The sequence below is a fragment of the Xenopus tropicalis genome, chromosome 1 (assembly GCF_000004195.4).
Source record: "Xenopus tropicalis strain Nigerian chromosome 1, UCB_Xtro_10.0, whole genome shotgun sequence".
In the NCBI taxonomy this organism is placed as follows: Eukaryota; Metazoa; Chordata; class Amphibia; order Anura; family Pipidae; genus Xenopus; species Xenopus tropicalis.
The window spans coordinates 140,570,283-140,590,687 of NC_030677.2; the positions used below are offsets into that span (position 1 = coordinate 140,570,283).

General features: G+C 38.0%; 2 protein-coding genes across 2 annotated transcripts; both read right to left on the bottom strand.

The window, feature by feature from the left end:
* Positions 1-2,024: 2,024 nt before the first annotated feature.
* Positions 2,025-12,380, bottom strand: LOC100135349 (Ig mu chain C region membrane-bound form). Its single transcript, XM_018089627.2, has 6 exons — positions 11,980-12,380; positions 9,523-9,873; positions 8,605-8,925; positions 7,153-7,482; positions 2,484-2,602; positions 2,025-2,361 (listed from the first exon to the last, which is right to left on the bottom strand). The coding sequence occupies exons 1-6, from the start codon at positions 12,302-12,304 to the stop codon at positions 2,350-2,352; spliced, it is 1,458 nt and encodes a 485-aa protein (XP_017945116.2). The 5' UTR covers positions 12,305-12,380; the 3' UTR covers positions 2,025-2,349.
* Positions 12,381-14,975: 2,595 nt separating this feature from the next.
* On the bottom strand, positions 14,976-19,917 carry LOC116406682 (circumsporozoite protein-like). The gene is made up of 2 exons (XM_031891315.1): positions 18,063-19,917; positions 14,976-15,721 (listed from the first exon to the last, which is right to left on the bottom strand). Exon 1 carries the CDS (start codon positions 19,441-19,443, stop codon positions 18,205-18,207), a length of 1,239 nt encoding a protein of 412 aa, XP_031747175.1. The 5' UTR covers positions 19,444-19,917; the 3' UTR covers positions 14,976-15,721; positions 18,063-18,204.
* Between the last annotated feature and the right edge of the window lie 488 nt (positions 19,918-20,405).

Consider the following 20,405-nt stretch of genomic DNA (forward strand, 5'->3'; position numbering starts at 1 on the left):
TCATAAATAACTCTTAATATCTCCCACATGTCCTTAGGTACAAGAATAAAACATCATAAATATAAATGTCAGGGGTCTTCTGAACAGTTTGATGCCCAATATACATATGATTACCAAAGCAAGTTGGATGCAGAGATCCCAAAATAAAAACTGACTGTTTTAGCTACAGCAACACACTGCCTGCATTATCTGAGATTAATATGTGATAATTTCATTATTATTATTATAATTTCAACTGGTACATTGCCTTTTTTTCTTAGTAAATTGTATGTTTATCAAGTTAATCTTACCTAACTGTCAGTTGGATCCATTACCAGTTCATCATTGTTCTTAAGGTTACTATATCACATATGCATGTATTTTATTATTTGGGATTAAGACATTTAGTCCATTCTTGAGAATATTTAGTTCCTCTGCCAGTTATAAGTGCTTCAGTGAAATTATCTTCCTTTTTTTTTCTTCTCATCTCAAGGGATGCTTGTGTCTACACAGATTCATTATTCATCCATGTACATAATATACAGTATCTAGTAGAAATACTGTAAGTCTAAAGCAGCTTTTATTAAGATCTTCATCTCATTCTCAATAAAACTTATGTTGAAAGTCATGATCCGTTAATCTTAAACTATATACTGTTTTTTCTTGCATATTTACCCATATTTGGGTTTTATTTTGTACAATAAGTGGGTTTCATACATTAGACATACAGAGTAACATATAAAGCAATCAATAACCGATACAAGAGAGCCCTGCCCAAAAGAGCTAACAATCTACAACTATATGAAATCCTTGCTGTCCAGTTAGGATATATCATCCTTACAGGGGATTTTTATGTCTTTCCATGCCCTCCTACAAGTCATTAATAAACCAATAAAAGATGTATAGTACCTCTGACAACTGTTCTGTATATCATTCTTCAGCCAGTTATTTGTAAATTCTTGTTACCATGGGAAACATTAATTTGGACCTTTATGCATCATTCTTTTCTAGCATTTATCTTTCATGAAATGTGCAGATGTGCAGGTCTCCATAGATTTTTAGTGCAATAACATTTCCTGCATTATGAAAAAACTTTTTTCCAAAATTCATACAAGGTTTACATGTTCCTATGTGTTATTATAAAAAAGATGCTGGTCTTTTCTACCTTGGTGATGCCCAGATTCAATCTTCTTTTCTTGACTGGGATGTAGCAGTTTGAAACATAAAATTTAAATGGTTGCTTCCTTTATGTTTTGGCAATACTATACCTCTGCTCCAATCAATATCTGGGGAAATGTTATAGAATACGAAGAAGCTGGAACAAGGCAGCAATTTACTGCATATGTGCTTTGGACATAGCAGGATTTACTGCATTCTTCATGTTCTATAAAATTTGTACCATTGGTATGTGTAAGTAATTGGGTATTGAAAACTGATTTATGCACCAGGCATATAAGTGTTAAACCATGTTGCATTTATGCACTCTTGGCCATTTATCCACAACCATTTACTTACCCCATTGTTCCTTAAATTTGGAATGTAAACATGTTGTAGGAAACATATAAATTGTCTTAGAGATAATGTAAAGTGGCAGAGGTGTATATCCTGCTGAGGGCAGGATATATTCAAGATCAAAGGTGAATGGGAACACAGTCACAAAGACACAAACATTCTCTAACAGTCTCCCACACACAGCTCAGACAGAGACACTCACCCACATAATGCACTCTCTATACATCGTATAAATACATTTACTTTGGTTTATTATCACTAGGATTATTAGTAGGATATACCTAAGCCTACAGTCTATATCAGGACAGGAAGCAGAAGGAAGAGCTTTGTTGCCTGGTTGTTTGGGTCTGGAATCAGATTATAGTATTTGGTAATTTGCATTTCAGTATCTGGGGAAATAAAGTCCCCATAATTAAACGTTTGAAACAGGAGCTAAGTCTTCTTTATTTACATTAGGTCCTACTTACTGCTATTATTTATTGCCTGACTCATTCAACAATATCCCCATAAATATTACACAATCTGACAAAATGTTAATAAAAAAAAATTGTTTATTCTTTATTTGCATCTAAATTACAAGAAAATGGTTATTTCATTGGAATATTTTGGAAATGAATATATAGTTATAGAACATATTTATTGAGTACCTGACATAAATCAATGCAGTGTAACTGTCAGTTTACATTCCCTTCTCTACGAAATGGTTTTTCATGATGTTCCTGATAATGTAATAGCATAACAATGCTATCCAACACCTTCCTACATATAGTATTTTTGGGGATGCTGAAATCTGTCCATTTAGCTGAAGTTTTCTTTCAGGTGAAGTTTAGTGCATTACTTTGATCATCTCAATCCCGGTCATTCCTTAACCTGAGGAGAAACCACAATACAGTTTAAAACAGTTTAACTAGAGATAATTTTTTTTTTGCATTGATACATAAGGCACTCATTGTTCTCTGGAGCTATAACAATTACACATTTTCTGTGATTACCTTGAACGCTGTGATAGTCACATTATAAAAGAGACTTAGAATGAATAGGACCATGAAGACAGTAGCTGTAAACCAGTTGTTTTCCATCTCTTCTATGCACTCATTTCCCCGCAGAAATACTGAAATAAATTAAGTGGTAGTTACAATTAGTGACAAATTTGTAGTACCTACACTTTACAAACAATTTATACATGCTTATTCAATGCAACCAAAAGTCTATTGGAGCTATAAATGTAAATACAAGGAAAATGTTCCCATAAATTTAAAGCCTTGATAAATTATTACCTTCACTGTCAAACATTGACAGTGAAGATAAGCTGCAACAAATTCTACTCATGGGCCAATATTTTGTAATAGTGGTGCTGGGGGTAAATAGTCTGAGAATGGTAAAACATTTCTTCTGGGACCCTCAACAACTTTTTCCCTCACTGACCTTGGGCCAATGGCATTGTCCATGTCTACATTAGATAAATGACTAACCTCTAGCTAAAATCTTGGCAAAAAAAAGATCTTACAAAGACCCCAGACCAAATTGTCAAAGGAATATTTCACCTTTGGTTTTCAATAAACACTTGGATGTCTTGGGTCCTCGCTGCACTCTGCACCATGTGCTGGATTAAAAACTGGGTGCAATTCTGGGGACACAAGGCAGCCTTGTCCTTACAGCCTGGGCAGGTAGTATGGACAGTGCCCCTTAACACCCTGTTCTGGCATTTCCTAACTTGCACTGAATGCTGCTCCTCATAAATATAGTGCTGCCAAACACTGGCAGTATTAATTGGAAGAGGGCAGGCCTTTGCACTCTGTTCAGGACTACAAATACATGCAGCCATGGGGCAAAATGTGGTGCAGGGTGCAAATGTGCAAAAAAAATATATATGTACCAAATTGTTTTTTCGATTTTCTTCTAGAAATGCAAAAAAGAAAAAAAAACCCACCAAAATATATTTATATAACCCAGTTTTCTTTTTAAATGAAGATTAAAAAGTGTTGTATAGCTTTCTGTTTAATATCATAAGAACTTTTCCTTAATTACAATATAATGTACTGTTACCCTGCACTGGTGCAACTGGTGTGTTTGCCTCTGAAATCCTACTATAGTTTATATAAACAAAGCTTGAATGGCTGCCCCCATGGCTACACAGTAGCTTATTTATATAGACTATAGGAGCGTTCTGTAGCAAACACACCAGTGTTACCAGTGCAAGGCACCAGTACATTACATTTTAATTAAAATTAACTTCCTTTAACCTAATTTTCTATATATTGTGGTGGTGAGGAGGCAAATGTCTTGGGCTCTTCACCTATTGGGGACCAACATGTAGATATGATTTAATGTGGATTTGAACTGCTATCTGCTTATCATTTTAATAAAAAAAAAACAAAAATTATAAGGAATATTCATCATCATGAAGCAATCTGCTTGCTGGTTAATGAATTTACAGTAGGTACTGTATGTGCCAATGATCCCCAACCAGTGGTTCATGAGCAACATGTTGCTCCCCAACCCCTTGGATGTTGCGCCCAGTGGCCTTAATGTAAGTGCTTATTATTGAATTCCTGGCTTGAAGGCAAGTTTTGGTTGCATAAAAACCAGTTGTACTGCCAAACAGAACCTTCTATAGGCTGCCAGTCCACATAGGGGCTACCAAATAGCCAATCACAGCCCTTATTTGGCACCCTTGTAAACATTTTTCATGCTTGTGTTGCTCCCCAACTCTTTTTACATTTGAGTGTGGCTCACGGGTTAAAAAGGTTGGGGACCCCTGGTATGTGCTAACCAAAAGGATGCTTGATAATATTTCATGTTGGTTCTTAGCATAGGGGATTATCTATACCAAATAATTTTATGGTTTGTCTGCTCAGATAAGAACAAACTTAAGTCCCTCTTGCTGCTTGTATTGGTCTCAGGAATGGTTTAGCTACTTTTGCTCATGGCACTTTAATTTCTAGGACAACCCATTGCTTAATTACTAAGCCACCCCAATTATACATATAACATTTACTTCTTGTAAGAGAACTGAAAATAAAGTTTGGGGAGGAAACAAGGGGATTGCAGATTATATATAAAGCAACACCATCATGCTTTACGTACAATTTTGTTGGACAATTGGCTGATTTCGACCATACTACATGACTGCCCATATATTTCAGCCTGGCGTATCACTTAAAAACATTATAATTTTATCTGGTAAGTCAACATGTCGGAGAGATCTACAGCACTTGGCCATTTTTGTATATGGGCAATTTTACTACTTTACTATGGGCTTATGAGTAGGAAAAGTCAGGAGAGTCAGTAGGAAAGTCAGCGTGTTAGCAACCTAACTATGTATAAGCTATAAAGTCAGTTAGCCCTCTGAGTTCCAAAGAGGACTGTTGAGCTGAATTCCTGATATTAGTAGCATATTAAATTCGTTAATATCTTAAAAACCACAAAACTTGAACATGGTGCTCAGACTCATTGTTATTATGTGAACCAGTTTTTATATACTTATCCTCCACTAAAGAATTTTTTCTATATATATCTGTCTAAATGTGATATCAAAGAGATCTGCAAAGGGTCTCACTTGCTGGTGTGGATGAGTCTACTTCCAATTATGCTCTGCATGTTTATAAAATGGAGGGAGGAAATCACCTAGGAAGTGGGCTAGTGCTGTCTGTGGGGCTCCATAGATCATGCTTTAATTAATCTGTTTGCCACAGTCACGCCTCTCCCTGGATTGTGTCTACCTGCTTCTAACTGTATGAGATGATACCTAGAGAATATTTCATGATCCCTGTTCATTAGTAGTTCTGTACCTACTACTAGTTGATACAAAGTGCCCATTCAGTGCCCATGTGCCTCATTAGAAAACTGCACTGACTAAAGTCATAGTCATAAAAAGATAAAAGTCATAAGATTAAAGTCATAGTGAGTTATGCTGAATGATTCAAATATATCAATCACACACCTATCCCTTGCTTTTTGTTCTCCTAGAAAACATGCTGTAGGTAAGAACTTCTAATGATATCCTAGTTGGTTGATGTCTAAATGGGTAAAAGAAAAGTTTTACCCAGAAGTGTTCCAGTTATCCACAGTATTATACAAGTGTGGGCAGGAATATAATGCAATGAGATGCCATTAAAAAATAGAAACTAAAAAAAAAATCAGACTGAGAGGCACAAAAATCCACTCAAGTTCGTCACCCGACCCGTGAGCCCTGATTTTAGACATTGTAATGAAATTACAGGTATAGGACCCATTATCCAGAATACTCGGGACCAAGGGTATTCCGGATAAGGGATCTTTCCGTAATTTGGATCTCCATACCTTGTCTACTAAAAAATCAATAAAACATGAATTAAACCCCATAGGGTTGTTTTGCATCCAAGAAGGATTATTTATATCTTAGTTGGAATCAATTACAAGGTACTGTTTTATTACTACAGAGAAAAAGAGAATCAGTTTTAAAATTCTGTATTATTTGATTAAAATGGAGTCTATGGGAGACAGGCTTTCCGTAATTTGGAGCTTTCTGGATATTGGGTTTCCGGATAAGGGATCCGATACCTGTATTACACATTTATAAATGTGCATTATCTCTATGTGTTTAGTGAATTTTCAAATTTCTTAAACCTTGAAATGTTAATTCTAAACTTTATTGTAAAAAAAGATACATTTATACTTCTGCATTGTTATTAGTTCTGTTTTAATTAGTTCTGTCACTTGGAAATTACATAACATTTACCATAGCATGGAAGAAAGACCAGGTCCTTTGCTCTAAATATTAGATATATTTTATATAAGGGTCATGATGATTAAAAATAACTAAGCTTTAATTAATGATCATTTCATATGACCTTTAGGTCATGCCCTTGGTGGTTACATTTCACTGCTTTGTACAGAACACCTTTTTCAAGCATTATTATGGTGATACATTTATCACTTAAAAACCTCCAGATATAGTCATTTTATTTTATAAAAAAATATTTCATTTTGTACCAGGAGGAAAGACTGGTATGGAAATATATATGTTTGCCTCTAGATCAGGGATCCCCAACCTTTTTTACCCGTGAGCCACGTTCAAATGTAAAAAGAGTTGGGGAGCAACACAAACATGATAAATGTACATAGGGTGCCAAATAAGGGCTGTGACTGGTTATTTGGTAACCCCTATGTTGACTGGAAGCCTACAGGAGACCTGGTCAGTACACATGGTTCTTATTCAACCAAAGCTTGCCTCCTAACCAAGAATTCACAAAAATAAAGCACCTGCTTTGAGGCCACCGGGAGCAACATCCAAGGGGTCAGTGAGCGACATGTTGCTTGCAAGCCACTGGTTGGGGATCACTGCTCTAGATGAACACTACCAGATTAGTAAAGAAATTGGACTTGATGAACATTGTTACATTTTAAGCCTAAATAATGAATTCAGGATTTTTGTTATACCATTGACATTATTGTATTGTTTTTAAATCCTTGTATCAGAACACATATAGCTCAATGGAACAAAAGCATGTATCTTTGGACAAAACATTTTATTGTTGCTTAAGGTGGGTTACATAAAACGAGACAACAAACACAGCACTGAACAACTTTCCTTAAAACCATCAGAAATCTGGAGAGCCTAATAACAAGTAGAAGCAGCGTCAGACAAAACAAGGGTAACATTAACATGACTTGGTTTACCGCTTGACTTATCAATGCTTTGCTGTGTGATGTACAGGGGTAGAGCTTCATGCCCAACAATGCAGGTGTATGTATTTCCTTGATTCCAGTGGGCTGCTGGGATGGTCAGCTTGCTATATAAAAAGTATGTTTGCTCGTCATCATTCTTCATAGCAACAGTATTTACAAATTTGTCTTCACTGATGCTTGCACTTCCTTGCATCCATTGTACGAAGATTTCTTTGGGGTAAAAGCCTTTGATATAACAGGTAATTGTAGCCACCTCCTGCTGTAAAATTTCTTGAGGGGATGGTGGAAGTAAATAGACATCTGGAGCTTTTGGAGTTCCTTCTAAGATACATTATGAAAAAAATAGTTTTGAAGTTATTTTCAATATGTTAAGTGGCAAACCTAAGTTATAAATGACTGTCCTATTGATAGTAGATATCATACTATCTGTTTAGACTGCTACTACTAATTATTATTATTAACATTTATTTATAAAGTGCCAACATATTCCACAGAGCTGTACAATAAGTGGGTTTCATACATTGGACATACAGAGTAACATTTAAAGCAATCAATAACCGATACAAAAGGTGGAGAGGGCCCTGCCCAAAAGAGCTTACAATCTACAAGGAGAAGGGGTTGAGACACAAGGGGGCTGATTTACTACTATTACACGAATTCGAATCCGAATTGGAAAAATTCTGATTGGAAAACGAACATTTTGCGACTTTTTCGTATTTTTTGCGATTTTTTCGTCGCTGTTACGACTTTTCGAAAATTGTCGTGACTTTTTTCGTAACCATTACGTTTTGCGCGAAAAGACGCGACTTTTTCACAACCGTTACGATTTGCTCGTATCTTGTCGCGACTTTTTCGTATTGAGTGCACGTAAGCGGCGGGAGAAACTTTCAGACTTAGCATGATTTTGGAAGCCTCCCATAGGACTCAATGGCACCCTGCAGCTCCAACCTGGCTCAAGAAAAGTCACCATACTGAAGCTTGAATGAATCCAAAACTTTCGTACTCGGCGCGAAAGCTGCGAAAAAGTTGCAACAATTCGCGCAAGTCGTAACGCTACGAAAAAGTCGTGACTTTTTGCGAAACATTCGGAATGGCTACAAAAAAGTTGAGACAATTTTGCGAAAAATCGCAAAATACTGATCATTACGAAAAAAACGCTTTCGGACGCATTCGACCAGTTCGTGGGTTAGTAAATGTGCCCCAAGGTGTGGGAATGGGCATGACTAGAGTTGTGAGAGGTGTGGCAGTACTAATAAGATTGGTTCATTTTTATGTATGGAAAATGCAAACACCCATTTGTTAAACCTCTGGCCAACTTTTCTTCTGTTAATAATCATTTTCTCACTTGAAAAGGAATTAGCCCTTGGTTAACTAATGTAAATTAAATAATGTGTTAGTATATAAATATATAGTAAGAGTACATAATGAATAGCCTGCACTTACCATTCTGTTTGAAGATTGTTTTCTTAACTGGTGATGGCAAATCCTGGCTTCTTACAGTGCATGAGAACTTTTCCCTACTTTCCCAATCCTCAGCACAAACACTTAGGACACTGACAACGCTATAGGTCCCATTGTCATGGAGAACAGGATCCTCAGTGACAAACTCTAGTTTTCCCTCTTTCTCTCTTTCCCAAGCAATGTTAAAGTTTTCTGTGGTTTTCATGCTGCTCACAAGGCAGGTAATCTTAGCAATCCGACTAAAGTAAAGGTCATGAAAGGTGGGTGGGAGAGGATGCACTTGGAGGTTGTCATAGCATTCTTCTGGCAGGAGAAGACAAAGATACATTTGTTCTTAAAGTAAGAGCCATACCAGGTTAATAGCATTTCTAGGACTAGTTGAATAAATAGAATTAATAAGTTTAACAGCAAACTTGTTTGACATCTCTCAGCTCCTAACATTATTAAATGATGATCTGTGTCGTCACAAAGCCAGCTATTCTCCTGGGTACCAATAACCCACTATCTGCCGTTATCGCTAGGATCATATATTTCATCTCATGAAAACTAAAATATTGTAGATTTTTTTACTATCTCATGCATTCTAAACAAAACGTTTACAATCTATTTATTTGCTGATATATGCTTCCAAAATGTTGCAGCTAAAAAATACCAGCTCAATGTATACACATTGATTCCAGCTCATTGTACACATTTATGACATAAAGATTAAAATGTGTGTGCTTCCTATGAATTTGATTCATATTTTCAGTTTGAAGTAAGATCCATAGCACACACTATGGGAATAATGTAATAGCAGGGGGAATTATTATTTCATTTTAGCATGCCATAGCAAAGAAAAAGTTCAGATGTTAATATTATGTGTTAAATGCTAAACCTTTTTACAAATACAATATTTACCTGTGCACTTGGTGATATTTGCTATGGTAGTTGTATTAGAGGAAGGATGAGTGACAACACAGGAGTACTGCATGCCCTTGTTCCACATCCCTTTTAGAATACGCAGTTGGCTGCTGGCACTGTAGGTACCGTCCTCTGTCTTTATAGGGTTTGGCACTGATGCTTCTGCACTTAAATCTTGTTTCCCATTCATCAGCCACTTAAGTTTAATTTGCTCATGGTAGAAGTTCTTAATTATACACACAAGATCCAATGTAGCATTTATTTTCTGAGGTTTTGTATCAGGAGCCACGTCACTCATGCATGGTGGCTGCAGAAATATCTGGACATGAGGCTCTATACAGGGTAACACTGTGATTAAATAAGAAAAAAGGAAAAACAAGAATTCAGAATTTCAAAACCATCATGCAGAACACTAGAAAGAATAAGTCATCTATAGCTTACTTTTTGGTTATAATACTTAATTAGAAATAGTTTTGCTTATATTTACGTAACCTTACTTTTCCATATCTTCATAGCTATAAAAATGACAAATTTACATTATGAACAATAAAGCACCCTGTAGCCCTCATATGACCTGATCTGAGCCAATGCACAGGGGTCAAAGTGACCCTAGTCACAAGTATCCTGAAAATAATAACTTCATTTTTCTTTAGTCAGGCGTGTGGCCAAGTAGTGTCACTGAAAGGAAACCTCTTCATACTGAGGTAATGAATGAATAAAAACAATAATGATGGGTTGTACAAGTGGGGTAGCAAGTAAATTCTCATTAGCCTACTATTCTTTATCATATATAAATCATTCTTATATGGGATCTAAACTGTCCTTAATCTATGCCACTTTGCCCCCTAGTTCTCTAATGTAGATGACCAAAATATAATTGCTGATACAAATAAATTCACCAGTAAAAATGCTGCATACTAGCGGTATGTCAGCCATCTTGCTGTTAACTTACCTACAGAGATAATAATGTGTCAGGTTTCTGCCAGCAACAGTGGGGTTATGGTACTGACTGCTGTTGGCTAATTGGGGAAGGGATAAATAGCTGCCTGCCCTGAGCAAGCAGGTTAATCCATGGTGTGTGTATTTTTTAGCAAGTCTTGTTGCTGAATTGGTATTTAACTTTGGCATGTTTGTTTGGACTTTGAATCTCTCTTACTCCTTGGTGTTCTGATAATCTGATCTATTGATTATGACCCTGGCCTGCTGACAATCTGATTGAGCTTATCCCTGAGTAATTCCTGCATTCCAGATCAGCAGGGCTTATCACAACAGACTGATGAGCTGTGTCTCCCAACAGCTTTCTGCTGCTCTTCCCTGCTAGTGCTGCTTAAAAGTCTAAAAGATTAATTACCTTTTCAACTCTGGGGTCTTAGATCTCTGCTGCATTGCCATAGTTCCATTCCACTCTGCACCTAGCCACTAGAATCCATTTCAGCTCTCTCACTCAGAACATAACATAGTGTCATTTTAGAACCCGTTATCCAGAATGCTCAAGACCAAGGGTATTCCGGATAAGGGGGTCTTTCCATAATTTGGATCTCCATACCTTAAGTCCATTAAAAAAGCAATAAAACATTAATTAAACCCAATAGGATTGTTTTGCATCCAATAAGGATTAATTATATCTTAGTTGGGATCAAGTACAAGGTACTGTTTTATTATTACAGAGAAAAAGGAAATTTGAAAAATCGGAATTATTTGATTAAAATGGAGTCTATGGGAGACAGGCTTCGGAGCTAATTAGGAGCATTCTGGATAACGGGTTCCCGGATAAGGGATCACATACTTGTACAAAGTAATCAAAAAGGAGCAATTACTCCTATTTAGCATTCTGTGATAGATAAAATAATTGACACTGTTTAAAGCAGCGGCCCTCAGTACAGTATTTTGTGGCCCGCACCAACGCCTTCTCAAAAGCAATGAATGGATCGCGATTTTTATTGCGATTCAAGGGATAATGCAAGGCACGGCGGGCGGGAGCTGCTGATTGCGGAAATGACGTTATTCCATCATAACAGTTATTTGCACACAGAACGTCTTCCCATAATAACTGTTATGATGGCATAACGTCATTTCCACAATCAGCAGCTCCCGCCGTGCCTTGCATTATCCCTTGAAAGCCAATTTTTTGTGAAATCCCTTATGTGGCCCAGCCTCATCCTGACTTTGCCTCCTGTGGCCCCCAGGTAAATTAAGTTTGAGCCCCCTGGTTTAAAGTGTCAAGTTGTAGGAAAAAGAAACCAGCTTTACATAGATCATGTGACACTGGCAGATTGGTTTGCATTTTAATAGCTACACTGGTCTGTACCGACAGAGAAAAGTTTACCCTATTAATATGGTGAATAAGAAATATTTAAGCTGTGATCATTGTCCAGAACCCCTTAGGTAGAGAATTGTTAAACAACAGTGTTTAGATGCCCTTTAATCAATCATATAAACATATATTTAGATTACCTTTTAAAGACTTCTCCTGTTTTGTATTGGTAGAATTGTGCACTACTTTACATCTGTATGTTGTGTTCTTCCATTCTGAGGCTAAGATGGTAAGCTGGCTGCTCAAGGTGTAAAGTCCATCAGCTGCACTGAGCACAGGCCCCATAGTCTTGATCCCAGTTGTAATACTACCATCATTCCATTGAATTTCTAATGGATCTGCCATGTAGCCAGTCACCAAGCAGCCCATTGTCACTGAGTTCTCAAAGTCAACATTGCCACAGCAGGGAATAAGAGGAAAGACTGAGGGGGCTGATGCTGTAACTAGAAACAGAGAAACAAGCATACATTATGTATTCAAAAAATGTACTAAAAAAGACTAAAATAGTGTACATCTTTAAAAAATGAAACACTCTTGGCATAGCTGTGAACATGTGGAGACCACAGTTTTCTTTAGTTATAGATTACTTATAGAGATAGAGATAACAGCACTAGACAAGACAATTGTAATAATTGACTGCATACAGGACAGGATGCAAAGTGCAAAATATGATTTGATTTCTACATTCTAGATTTCTAGATTTTCTAGAAGAAGTAAAGAATGCCTGGACCCTAGACATGAATACTCCCTCGTATGACTTAAAGTGATACTGACAAGAAAAAACTACTTTTCAAAATATGAATATATATAAAAAGCTACCTATAGGTCGTGTTGACGGTTTTTCGCTGACAGGTTTGGTTTTGTAAGTAATTGTTACTTGAAGTTCATTCACCTGACTGTTTTGCCAGCCTGACTGTCCCTTCTCAGCCTGTCAGTTACAGCTTCTAATGCTAACAGACAAATATGGCAGCCCCCTCATAGAGGAACACGGGGGATCAGACAGGTTATGTAAATGCCTCAGGCAAATATTTTTATGGCAAAATTATAAAATTCTTGCAAAGACAATGTTATGATAGATGTAAAAAAAGATTTAATCTGGTGTCAGTATCACTTTAATGGTGCTCTTTTGTGCTTTTATACTTCTGCCCAAGGTCTTTGTAAATGACCTCTTGTACCCATTTTTGCCTGTTGCCCATTTCCTCCACGTCAAGCACTAGAAAAACTTGTCACAGAAAGTTTTCTATTCATAAATCTGTTTTGCTGGTGTTTATCCCTGTATCAAAGGTATATCTCTTTCCAAGCACAATGATCCCCACAAATATACAGTACACTGATTCAGGCTACTGCAAATTCACAGTTCTATGGCAAAGCCCTGTTACATCCTTGTTGTTCAAAATGAATATGGCTAAATGCAAACTTGATAAAAAGCATAGTATGGGACCATTTAGTGTATTGCAAAGCTATCTTTATATAGTCAAACAGTTCAATGTGCAGTAACAACAATAGGTAGAATACCAATATATTACAATATACATACCACAGTTTCCCTTGGTGCAAAAAAAGTTCCAAAAGCAAAGCAGACACATTCGGCAAAAGAGAAAACCCTGATGCTTTAGAACTAAGCTCTCTATCAAGGGTTCTAATGTTTTTCTTATTGATTTATCTTGTTCACGCACAACTATTCCTATGTTTTTAATGCTTTTATTTCACCCCATTTTACTTTAAAGGAGATCTAAATCCATTTTAAAAAGTCTAAAAACCACGAAAAACTTCAATACTAAACTACACCATCTAAAAGCTGGCGAGGTCATGTAGAGTTTTAGGGTTTAGAGGTTCTTGGGATTTTTTTCGTTTGTAATCACATAAAATTTTTTACGAAAATTAGAATTTCAAGGTTTTCATACTCTTATTTGTATTCCTTCCATTTTTCATTTGTGCTTTTTATAATACTTTTTTTTAATAAATGAGTTTAGTCATGGTAGAAACAAAACACAAAAAATATGCAAATACAATTTTTCTTGAGTATGCCCCTTAGTAGTTTCCGAAATACTAGCAGTTGGGGTTATATATGATAAAAGGTGCAAATATTTCTGCAAGTCAATTTACTAGGGATCTGTTTAAAAGTAAGCATCTTATAGGTTGCCACGGGTTACTGCACCAGTGCAAACTGAAAGCATTTTAGTACATATAAAGGTTGCTAATACAGGCACATATAGAGTTTTCCCTATTTTAAAGTAAGAAACCCGGTTAACTGCCTATGAAAGTAGGGCTGACAGATAGGGGTGTATTTATCATGCTGTGTAAAAAGTGGAGTAAAACATTATCAGAGATGTTTCTCATAGCAGCCAATCAGATGCTTTGGTATTTTAACTGTTGAAATCTAATTGCTGATTGGTTGCCCTGGGCAACATCACCGGTAATGCTTCACTTCACTTTTTACACAACAAGATAAATATACCCCTTAGACTCAGTAAAAGAGGTGTAAAGCTGAAAGCCTGGTACACCAGTCAAAAGAATGACAACAGAGACAGCAGATCCTGTAGTTCAGATGTGGGATTACATAAATACATGATGATAATTATAAGATGTTGTTATGGAAATGACATTGGCACATGTGTAATTACCATTGCTAATAGAGAACTCACTGCAGATTCTGATTTGACCTTCAGTTATATCTCATCCTGTTATGGACTTGCTGAATGGTTTGAGGGACAGTAACTTTTTTAGCTACACATATAACTTTTGGTTTAATCGAAAAATATATATAGTGGGAGCACGAGACAAAATGCAAAATTGCTGCCAAAAAATGCTTTTATTTTTATGCCATATACAATATGTTTCGGGCCCCTTTCGTGCCCTTTATCAAGGGCCAAGGTCTCTGCTTCTGGTGCCTTAAGCAGCAATAAATAAGTGCTTCAAGGGAACTTAAGAAGTTAGTAGGATGGATAGATGTTTATACATATTTATTTCACATCCTTAAGAGCTTTTAGAAGCATTGGTTATTCTGGTTTTGGTTTAATATAAGAAGTCAATGTTTGCCACGTTAATACAACAGAAATTTTTTATTTTGTCTAATAAATTAAAGAAATAGATTTTCATCCAGTAGAGCAGTTAAATGTCTGTGCTTACTTGTGCTATACTACTAGTCCCATACACCAGTATACTGTTTGGACCTATTTAAGTGCATATAGTACAAAGGGCAAAGTGCTGCGTACTCATGTACTGTGCTGCAAAGTAGCCCTGTAGCCCTTCCTACTTGACAAAGCAGTACGTAGAGCCTTGCTCTTCTTCTTATAAGTGCTTGAATCACATATGACTGAAGGGTACATTATTGTATACACATGTCCCATCCATATGCCACCTCCCTCCTTCACAGGCACAAGTTACAGTGCAACTATTTTGCCTTAGGTATCTGGCACACAATTTTGAGAAGCCACAATCATGTTGGCATTCTGGGAACAAATGTTGCATTGTGGGTACAAAAAAATATGACAGGTTGCACCAGTTTTTTTCGTAGGTGACAACTATAGCATCTTAAAAGTGGAATATGCACCTTTAGATTGTACAGGCATATTTTTATAATGATTCCATGATCTTTGTTTGTGAGCTATGAGCTAAAAACTCACAAGGTCATTACTGGCTTGTATAGTACCACTGGGTATGCTGTGCTGCAAGGGATTTGCTAAGCTTTAAAACCTAAGGTGTTCTATATTGCTTGCCTACTGTACGGTCTTGCAATTCACTTTTAATTTCATTTTTTTAAGGTCAGCAACACCCATGTTGACTAGACTTAATACAGGCTATCAAGTAAACTTTTATGGTTGTAGCCATTATATTGAGGGACCACAGTCTTACCTGGCTCAGATACTCATTAAAACTGACCTTATACCAAGGGGGGACATATATGAAATACGACTCAGATTTGCACATATTTGATGGCAGCCAAACAGAATTCATTTAAGGTGTGCCATATTAAGGGTGGCTATTGCTAACCCTGTAACAAGCCTTCTCACTCCATGACTGCCTAATAGAGAGCAACACCATGGAAGCACTGATCCCCTTCTTGACAAGCTATGCCTCCAAAATTACCTTGACAAGCTATGCCTCCAAAATTACCTTGACAGGCTGCTATGCCTCCACAATTACCTTGACAGGCTGCTATGCCTCCACAATTACCTTGACAGGCTGCTATGCCTCCACAATTACCTTGACAGTCTGCTATGCCTCCAAAATTACCTTGACAGGCTGCTATGCCTCCACAATTACCTTGACAAGCTCTGCCTCCAAAATTACCTTGACAAGCTATGCCTCCAAAATTACCTTGACAGTCTGCTATGCCTCCAAAATTACCTTGACAGGCTGCTATGCCTCCACAATTACCTTGACAGGCTGCTATGCCTCCACAATTACCTTGACAGGCTGCTATGCCTCCAAAATTACCTTGACAGGCTGCTATGCCTCCAAAATTACCTTGACAAGCTCTGCCTCCAAAATTACCTTGACAAGCTATGCCTCCAAAATTACCTTGACAGTCTGCTATGCCTCCAAAATTACCTTGACAGGCTGCTATGCCTCCACAATTACCTTGACAGGCTGCTATGCCTCCACAATTACCTTGACAGGCTGCTATGCCTCCACAATTACCTTGACAAGCTATGCCTCCACAATTACCTTGACAGTCTGCTATGCCTCCAAAATTACCTTGACAGGCTGCTATGCCTCCACAATTACCTTGACAGGCTGCTATGCCTCCAAAATTACCTTGACAAGCTCTGCCTCCAAAATTACCTTGACAAGCTATGCCTCCAAAATTACCTTGACAGTCTGCTATGCCTCCAAAATTACCTTGACAAGCTCTGCCTCCAAAATTACCTTGACAGGCTGCTATGCCTCCAAAATTACCTTGACAAGCTCTGCCTCCAAAATTACCTTGACAAGCTCTGCCTCCAAAATTACCTTGACAAGCTCTGCTTCCAAAATTACCTTGACAAGCTATGCCTCCAAAATTACCTTGACAAGCTATGCCTCCAAGCTTACCACAGTTCAACAGAAGCCGACTCTCAGTTTGATAAATATGCCCAAAAAATCCCATCCAAAGAAACAAGTGAAATTTCCCTGCAGCTACAATTCCTTATCAAGGATATGCCTCCCCTCAGTGCTTGACCAATCAAGCTGCAGCTTCATAATGGTATGAACAATGGCCCTTAATCATAAAGCTTCTTTTCTCTTACCTCTGGTTCTACAGGAGACATGCACACTCTGTTCGCTCTGATTCCTCAATGATCTTATGATCACTGTATAAGCAGTGTGTTCCTGCCCAAAACCCTACATCCATTCCTGTACTGTATATTGCAACAGTGAATGATCTACTAACTGAATAGCTAAAATTTAACATGCAGTTGCAATGCTCATCTCCCCTACAGCATTACCAAAATAATCTAACTTTACCTCATATACACAAACAGTTCTATGTTCCACTTAATTCCTAAGCAATTTAAGTCAGTGATAGTGCTTCTAGCTGCAGCCCTGTCCAGATAATAGCCAGCTGATGTTATCTCTACTGTGCAATAGTCATTAACAGCCTTAACCTCCCAAATAGAGCTAACCAGCTCAAAAGTTCTAAGCCAACACTAACTCAGTTAGACTTTTTCAGTATAGCCTTTTAAGATCCCACTTTTTAATACTCTAAACCGGTGCTGTCCAACTTCTGCTTGTAGATTGTAAGCTCTCTTGTAGATTGTAAGCTCTTTTGGGCAGGGCCCTCTTCACCTCTTGTATCGGTTACTGATTGCTTTATATGTTACTCTGTATGTCCAATGTATGTAACCCACTTATTGTACAGCGCTGCGGAATATAATGGCGCTTTATAAATAAATGTTAATGTAATGTAATGTAATGTACCGAGGGCCGGAATTTCTCTAGCATATATAGTGGAGGGCTGCTAATGGAAGCCAGTTTTTACCAAATGGTTGGTGCTCACTGTAGTGATATCACCCTTCATTCATATGTGAAAGAATTATATTATGTCATATTAAGACACACCCTTAAATCCAAATGCCTCCTCTTCCCCTGTGGATAGCACAGCAACCCCCAGCACATAATTACACATCTTAGGGACCATTTAATGGCTATTTCTAACTACTAACAAACTCCCAGAACAAACCCCTGCCAGGTTCACCTCCTACAGGCAGCATAGGGCAGACAGAGCATGGCACACACTGACCTTATACCAAGGGGGGACATATATGAAATACGACTCAGATTTGCACATATTTGATGGCAGCCAAACAGAATTCATTTAAGGTGTGCCATATTAAGGGTGGCTATTGCTAACCCTGTAACAAGCCTTCTCACTCCATGACTGCCTAATAGAGAGCAACACCATGGAAGCACTGATCCCCTTCTTGACAAGCTATGCCTCCAAAATTACCTTGACAAGCTATGCCTCCAAAATTACCTTGACAGGCTGCTATGCCTCCACAATTACCTTGACAGGCTGCTATGCCTCCACAATTACCTTGACAGGCTGCTATGCCTCCACAATTACCTTGACAGTCTGCTATGCCTCCAAAATTACCTTGACAGGCTGCTATGCCTCCAAAATTACCTTGACAGGCTGCTATGCCTCCACAATTACCTTGACAAGCTCTGCCTCCAAAATTACCTTGACAAGCTATGCCTCCAAAATTACCTTGACAGTCTGCTATGCCTCCAAAATTACCTTGACAGGCTGCTATGCCTCCACAATTACCTTGACAGGCTGCTATGCCTCCACAATTACCTTGACAGGCTGCTATGCCTCCACAATTACCTTGACAGTCTGCTATGCCTCCAAAATTACCTTGACAGGCTGCTATGCCTCCAAAATTACCTTGACAAGCTCTGCCTCCAAAATTACCTTGACAAGCTATGCCTCCAAAATTACCTTGACAGTCTGCTATGCCTCCAAAATTACCTTGACAGGCTGCTATGCCTCCACAATTACCTTGACAGGCTGCTATGCCTCCACAATTACCTTGACAGGCTGCTATGCCTCCACAATTACCTTGACAGTCTGCTATGCCTCCAAAATTACCTTGACAGGCTGCTATGCCTCCACAATTACCTTGACAGGCTGCTATGCCTCCAAAATTACCTTGACAAGCTCTGCCTCCAAAATTACCTTGACAAGCTATGCCTCCAAAATTACCTTGACAGTCTGCTATGCCTCCAAAATTACCTTGACAAGCTCTGCCTCCAAAATTACCTTGACAGGCTGCTATGCCTCCACAATTACCTTGACAAGCTCTGCCTCCAAAATTACCTTGACAAGCTCTGCCTCCAAAATTACCTTGACAAGCTCTGCTTCCAAAATTACCTTGACAAGCTATGCCTCCAAAATTACCTTGACAGGCTGCTATGCCTCCACAATTACCTTGACAAGCTCTGCCTCCAAAATTACCTTGACAAGCTCTGCCTCCAAAATTACCTTGACAAGCTCTGCTTCCAAAATTACCTTGACAAGCTATGCCTCCAAAATTACCTTGACAAGCTATGCCTCCAAGCTTACCACAGTTCAACAGAAGCCGACTCTCAGTTTGATAAATATGCCCAAAAAATCCCATCCAAAGAAACAAGTGAAATTTCCCTGCAGCTACAATTCCTTATCAAGGATATGCCTCCCCTCAGTGCTTGACCAATCAAGCTGCAGCTTCATAATGGTATGAACAATGGCCCTTAATCATAAAGCTTCTTTTCTCTTACCTCTGGTTCTACAGGAGACATGCACACTCTGTTCGCTCTGATTCCTCAATGATCTTATGATCACTGTATAAGCAGTGTGTTCCTGCCCAAAACCCTACATCCATTCCTGTACTGTATATTGCAACAGTGAATGATCTACTAACTGAATAGCTAAAATTTAACATGCAGTTGCAATGCTCATCTCCCCTACAGCATTACCAAAATAATCTAACTTTACCTCATATACACAAACAGTTCTATGTTCCACTTAATTCCTAAGCAATTTAAGTCAGTGATAGTGCTTCTAGCTGCAGCCCTGTCCAGATAATAGCCAGCTGATGTTATCTCTACTGTGCAATAGTCATTAACAGCCTTAACCTCCCAAATAAAGCTAACCAGCTCAAAAGTTCTAAGCCAACACTAACTCAGTTAGACTTTTTCAGTATAGCCTTTTAAGATCCCACTTTTTAATACTCTAAACCGGTGCTGTCCAACTTCTGCTTGTAGATTGTAAGCTCTCTTGTAGATTGTAAGCTCTTTTGGGCAGGGCCCTCTTCACCTCTTGTATCGGTTACTGATTGCTTTATATGTTACTCTGTATGTCCAATGTATGTAACCCACTTATTGTACAGCGCTGCGGAATATAATGGCGCTTTATAAATAAATGTTAATGTAATGTAATGTAATGTACCGAGGGCCGGAATTTCTCTAGCATATATAGTGGAGGGCTGCTAATGGAAGCCAGTTTTTACCAAATGGTTGGTGCTCACTGTAGTGATATCACCCTTCATTCATATGTGAAAGAATTATATTATGTCATATTAAGACACACCCTTAAATCCAA

Excerpts from the sequence above, each read along its gene's own strand:
- LOC100135349 (XM_018089627.2), bottom strand. The coding sequence starts at position 12,304 with ATGCTTGTTTCTCTGTTTCTAGTTACAGCATCAGCCCCCTCAGTCTTT. Across the intron at positions 9,874-11,979 it reads ACAGGAGAAGTCTTTAAAAG|TGTTACCCTGTATAGAGCCT; the intron begins GTAATCTAAATA and ends ATTTAATCACAG. Across the intron at positions 2,603-7,152 it reads AAGCATTGATAAGTCAAGCG|TATTTCTGCGGGGAAATGAG; the intron begins GTAAACCAAGTC and ends AATTTATTTCAG.
- LOC116406682 (XM_031891315.1), bottom strand. The coding sequence starts at position 19,443 with ATGGGATTTTTTGGGCATATTTATCAAACTGAGAGTCGGCTTCTGTTG.